Raw genomic sequence first — 6,379 nt, forward strand, 5'->3', positions numbered from 1 at the left:
GTGAGAGAGAGAGAGAGAGAGAGAGAGAGAGAGAGAGAGAGAGAGAGAGAGAGAGAGACGAGGAATGAGTCCTCCAGTTGACTCAGTAAAGCAAAGCAGCAGAGGAGACCTTTTAACTCTCTTCCTCTGGTGCAAGAGGAAAGGTATTCTGGGGAGACTTCCCAGTGCACAGCCATCGGCCATCAGGTCAGCATGAGCAAGGCCATCAGGAACTGGAACTTAAACTGCACCAGGCAAGTCAGAGCTCTCACCCCTGAGGCCAAGAGAGCAATACAGAGATGGAGAATTTGCTGGGTGACACGGTGGAACATTCTGAATCCTCCTGAAATCCAAACTTGGGAGGGGGAGGCATTCAATTCAGGATTTCTCTGTGTAATCTTGGCTGTCCTGGAACTTGCTCAACTCACAGAGATCCTCCTGCCTCTGCCTTCCGCATGCTGGGGGATTAAAGGTATGCTCCACCACTGCCCGGCAGATTCAAACTGTTTTGACAGTCATGAAATTTCAGATTTCAGGACTCAGCGCTCGAGAGGCTGAGACAGGAAAAGGCACAGATTGGAGTACTCTGGTCTACGTAGCAAGTTTCAAGGTAGCCTGGGCAAACAGTAAAATCTTGACTCAAAAGGAAAATAAATAAATAAAAGCAAAAGGTTTCAGATTTGGGGGTTAAGAATGTTCAGGTGGCCTGCCGGGCAGTGGTGGTGTACTCCTTTAATCCCAGCACTTGGGAGACAGAGGCAGGCGGATTTCTGAGTTCGAGGCCAGCCTGGTCTACAGAGTGAGTTCCAGGACAACCAGGGCTACACAGAGAAGACTGGTTCCCCCCCCCAAAAAAAAGTTCAGGTTGGTAAGATATATGCAAACATCCCCACATCTGAAAAACCTGAAACTCTGAAGTCTTGCTGTCCCCACACCAATGGAGGACAGGACGGGGTCTAGGAGGCCTAGTCCTCTGCCTCAGTACCACCGAGGAGGGATTCAGCTCCACCCCGCCCCATCACAACTCTTAACTCCAAATGCTCATTACAACTCACTGGGGAGAGCCAGTGGGGTTGCTGAGCAGGCAAAGGTGCCTGCTGTACACCCTGGAGGCCTTTGGATAAAGGATTTTATTCTTTATTTACTTCTATCTCTTGTGTACACGGAGGTCGGAGAACAGCTTGCACGAGTTGCCTCTCCTTCTACCAGGTCGGTTCTAGAACTCAGGCTGTCGGTTCTAGAACTCAGGCTGCCAGGCTTGGCAGCAGGTGCCCCCTGGGCCTTCAGCCCTCTCCTTTCTGTGCATGTTTTTTTGTTTCCATCGAGACAGGGTTTCGTGGCTGGTGTGGAACTTCATATGTAGACCAGTTTCCTGAGTGCTGGGAATTAAGGTACATACCACCATACCCAGATACACGATAGTTTAAAGATTTATTTATTTATTATATGTAAGTACACTGTAGCTATCTTCAGACACTCCAGCAGAGGGAATCAGATCTTTTTTTTTTTCTTTTTCTTTTTCTTTTTTTTTTTTTTTTTTTGATTTTTGTTTTTTCGAGACAGAGTTTCTCTGTATAGCCCTGGCTGTCCTGGAACTCACTCTGTAGACCAGGCTGGGCTTCGAACTCAGAAATCCGCCTGCCTCTGCCTCCCGAGTGCTGGGATTAAAGGCATGTGCCACCACGCCTGGCTGGGAATCAGATCTTATTAAGGATAGTTGTGGGCCACCATGTGGTTTCTGGGATTTGAATTCAGGACCTTCGGAAGAGCAGTCAGTGCTCTTAACCGCTGAGCCATCTCTCCAGCCCAATACATGATATTTTTCAAGAGGAATCTCAAACACACACACACACACACACACACACACACACACACACACAGCAGACCCCATATTGCTAAGGCAGCTGCTGATGCTGAAATAACACCAGTGTTGGTAGCTGGGTTCTTGCTGCTTCCCAACAGTCTCCCCAGCCAGCCCTCAGAGCTCAACATTCCTTCCCTGATCCCATCTGCTTTGGACCAAGAATTAATGTCCCCTGGAGGGACATTCTGAGTCTTTAAAACTCTTAACCATGACCTGGAGAATACAGTAATTTTATCAAGATAATATTCTCTAGCCATGTAAACCTACTTACTTCATTAATACTGAGGTCCAGGAGGGGCTAGAGCAGAGAGGTGGGGGAGTCGGGCATACCCAAGCCTTACCTTCTGGGTCATCTCGGATCACCAGGAGCCCATTCCTGCACACAACCTTCCCTGTGGTGGCGTCTAGGAATATTAGCGATGGAATGTTGGAGACTCGGTATTTGTTCCAAAGTTTAAGCTATAAAAAGAAAAGCACGATAAGGTGGTTAAATCCAAACCAAATTAATTGCAGAGTTCTTTCATATCCCCCAGGCCCAAGAGATGAAACAATTTGGGAATGACTGGTTCAAACCAGAGCTGCCCAGCAATAGGAATGGGTTCATTATAGTTCCAGGAGCCCCTGTGGACCTGTAGGGACCCTGAGTCCTAGAAAGGTTCATGTTACGACAAAGGTAGTTGATAGAGGGACATTTAGTCTCTTGCCAGACCCCAGGGGACAACCTGGTAATCCCAATAAAGTCCTGACATCTTTGGAGTGCAAGGAGACTTGAACCAGCTGACCCAGGAAGGGAGGAAAGCTCCTCTGCCTAGCTGCAGGCAGCCAGCATCAGCCAGCCAGCAGCTAGGAGGGGACGGCTTTCCAACAAGAATGAGTAGTTAAAAGGTGCCCCTCTCCACACTTGTCTGGGCCTGTGATGGGAATAGCATCTTTGCTATGCATGTGTGCCCTTTGTCTTGCTGAATTCAGGCAACAAACCTGCCCAACCCTCAGCCCTCACTGCCACTCCAAACAGCCTGTGGGCTTCTGGCAGAGTGCTGAGGCTGGCAGTGCAACTATTAGAGGCCCAGAGTCTAAGAAGGAAGCCGAAAACCTGGGAACATCACAGCCCTGGACGAGAAGCCAGATTTTCATTGGCTCTATTGCTTGCTCTTGGCCATGGGGTGAATACCCCTTTGGTGAGCCACTGAGTGCTCAGAGATGTAACCGAAAAGCCCTAGCACCAAAACCACAGAGGAAAATGTTGGGCTTGCTACACAGCTCCAAACAGAAAGAAGCAAAGCATAGCTACAGGACGGACGTAAGATTCCTTTCCGGGGCATCTGGGAGTCCAGGCCAGGGGCTTAGCCACTGGCCAAACAGGGCAGGTTTATGTGGAAGGACAACAGGCCTCAGGATGTGGCTGCACACAGTGGAGGGGAAGGAGTGTGTGGACGGGTCTCTGATGGTATCTAATTCAATTCCAGAATATTTGCCAAGAAACTCGAGGCTTCTCAGCCTATAGAGACACATGGCTTGGCAGAAGAATTGTTGGACCCTGCTTCAAACTGGATGGTGGCGCTTGACTGCTTACCAGCCCCACATTTCCGGTGGGCTCACAAAACAGCCTCTTAACAAGAGTGGCTGTGAGCAGCTTAGGGGGACACGGCTGCATCATTGCACAGAAACCTGACCCTGGGCTCAGATCAAGCGTTCTTTTACTGTTATTGTTTTGAGACACGGTCTCACCACGGAGCTGAGGTTGTCTTAGCATTAGGTGTGAAACTCTGGCTAGCCTTGAGTTCTGATCTTCCCACACCGGTCCCAGCCTTTGATGATGAAACTTTTCTCCCCCAAGATAGGGTTCTCTGTGTAGCCCTGACTATCCTGGAGATCGCTCTGTAGACCAGGCTGGCCTAGAACTCTGAGGTCCACCTGCCTCTGCCTCTCTGCCTCTCTGCCTCTCTGCCTCTGGCTCTCTGGCTCTCTGGCTCTCTGCCCCTCTGCCCCTCTGCCCCTCTGCCCCTGCCCCTGCCTCTGCCTCTTCCTCTTAAGTGCTGGGATTATCGCTGTGTGCCACCACTGCCCAGCATGTTTAGGAAACACCCTTTAGAGAAAGAAGGCGTCTGAGGTGGGAGGAGGGCTGTGCTCTGGAAAGATGGCTCAGCAATTAAGAGTACTTGCTCCACAATCACAAGGACCGGACTTTAGATCCTACCACCCACAGCACAGGCCAGTGTCCCTTTAAATGCCCTAGTTTTAACCCTAGTTCCAGTGGGAGCAGAAATAATAGGAGAGCAACTGGGGATTGCTGGTTTCCAGCCTAGCTGAGACTTGAGCCCTGGGTATACAGAGAGACTCTGCTGCAAAGAAATAAATAATACCCTCTTCCCTGTGGGTGCACACACATCACACGCACATACTCTCTCTCTCCTCCTCTCCCCTTCACCAGATGAAGGGAGGGAGGGAGGGAGAGAGGGAGGGAGGGAGGAAGGAGAAAAAAATTTTAAACATGAAGATTAAAATCATTGAGTTGAAAATTTTTTGTTTAGAATGTAATTTTGAAGGGAAAAGAAATCACTTGAAAACATTGGGAAAGGCTAAAGAGATGGCTCAGTGATTAGGAACACAGGCTGCCCTTCTAAAGGTCCTGAGTTCTATTCCCAGCAACCACATGGTGGCTCACAACTATCTGTAATGGGATCAGATGCCCTCTTCTGGTGTGTCTGAAGACAGCAACAGTGTACTCACATACATTAAATAAATAAATAAGTAAATAAATATTTTTTAAAGTAAAGAAAATGACAAAAAAATGAAAAAGGAGTAAGCCAGGATTCACTGCTTGGGAAGGCTGAAACCATGCTCCACCCCTGCTGGCAGCGAGAGCCCGTTTCCTGGCTCCCTTGCCAATGCGATGGCTGCTGTCCGTTTTTCTGATCTGACAGGGAAGATACACCTCACTTTCTTTCTTTTTTTTTTTTTTTTTTTTTGGTTTTTCGAGACAGGGTTTCTGTGTGTAGTCCTGGCTGTCCTGGAACTCACTTTGTAGACCAGGCTGGCCTCGAACTCAGAAATCCGCCTGCCTCTGCCTCCCGAGTGCTGGGATTAAAGGCATGCGCCACCACGCCCGGCATACCTCACTTTCATTGCTCTCTTATACTCACTGACGTTAGCACGTACACAGCTAATAATACACCATAAGCACAGACATGGCTAACGACACATTGGGTTGTGAGCTGGGATTTGAAGTCAGGAAGAGCAGCCAGTGCTCTTACCCGCTGAGCAATCTCGCCAGCCCATGCCATGTTCAACACATGGTGGCTCACAACCACCCATAATGAGATCTGATGCCCTCTTCTAGTGTGTCTGAAGACAGTTACAGTGTACTTATATATAATAATAAATACATCTTTGGACCGGAGCAAGTAGGGACTGAGGGAGCGGGGCTGACCAGAGCAAGCAGAGGTCCTAAAATATTCAATTCCCAACAACCATATGAAAACTCACAACCATCTGTACAGCTACAGTGCACTTACATACATACATATATCTTAAAAAAAAAAACAAAAACAAAACCAAGGCAGGGGTAGAGGGTGCCTTTAATCTCAGGACTCAGGTGGCAGAGGCAGACAGATCTCTGTGAATTTGAGGCCAGCCTAGAGCTAGTTCTAGGACAGGCAGGCTAAACATAGAAACTCTGCCTTGAAAACAAACAAACGAAAAATCAACCAGCCAACAAAAAAGAACAAGGCAGATGAAGCCAGTGCCCTGATGTTGTAAGGAAATAGGGTCAGGAGTGTAGCTCAATGGTAATGACAGATATGTAGGTAGGTAGATGACAGATAGATAGATAGACAGACAGACAGACAAGACAGACAGGCTGACTGATTGAATGAATGAATCCCAATGTTTACATTTATTTTATTTTTATTTTGTGCGTGTGTGTGTGTGTGTGTGTGTGTGTACCCTTGGAAGCCAGAAGGGGTATCAGATACCCTGGAATGGGGTTAAGGGTGGTTGTAAGATGCCTGACTTGGATGTTAGAAACTTAAACAAGTGCTTTTAACCACTGATTCATCTCCCTGCCCCAGTCCCATAGTGTTTTTGTTTTTGAGGGTGGGTTTAAAAAACAAACAAACAAAAAACCCCAACAATGACAGCCAAAAGAAAGGGACAATCTCAGGGTCTAGGCAACCTGGGCTCTAAATGTTCGCCCCTTCCTCCTTGGGTCTCAGGAGGATAACAGGTCACAGCTCGTTTCCATTGATTGCTGGATCTTTGTTTCCAAGTACAGGCCTACTGGCTTAGGGGAAAACGTCTGTTGCTTCTGTGCTTATAAGGGACACTGAAAGGTTGGTCCTTTTATAGTCTAACACATCATGATCTAATTTCATGACAATGATTTCTTTAGGAACTTATTCATCAGTGAGCTCTGTCTGTGGCTTGGCGCACATTTCTCAGGCTGGAGATCAGAGTCCTCAGCTTGGAAATGGTGTGGAAGACCAGACACAGTCATTCTGACCTTTTCCTTTCTTTCTTTCTTTTTTTTTTTTTTTT

General features: G+C 47.8%; 1 protein-coding gene across 1 annotated transcript in view; it reads right to left on the reverse strand.

Annotated features, from left to right (window-relative positions):
• Nxn (nucleoredoxin) overlaps positions 1-6,379 on the reverse strand; it is a 139,570-nt gene that overhangs the window by 18,214 nt on the left and 114,977 nt on the right. The window contains exon 2 of the mRNA XM_021212033.2: positions 2,185-2,302. Within this exon, the coding sequence (XP_021067692.1) occupies positions 2,185-2,302 (118 nt within the window). The remainder of the gene's footprint in view (positions 1-2,184; positions 2,303-6,379) is intronic.

This window comes from Mus pahari, chromosome 14 (genome assembly GCF_900095145.1).
Source record: "Mus pahari chromosome 14, PAHARI_EIJ_v1.1, whole genome shotgun sequence".
Taxonomy (NCBI): Eukaryota; Metazoa; Chordata; class Mammalia; order Rodentia; family Muridae; genus Mus; species Mus pahari.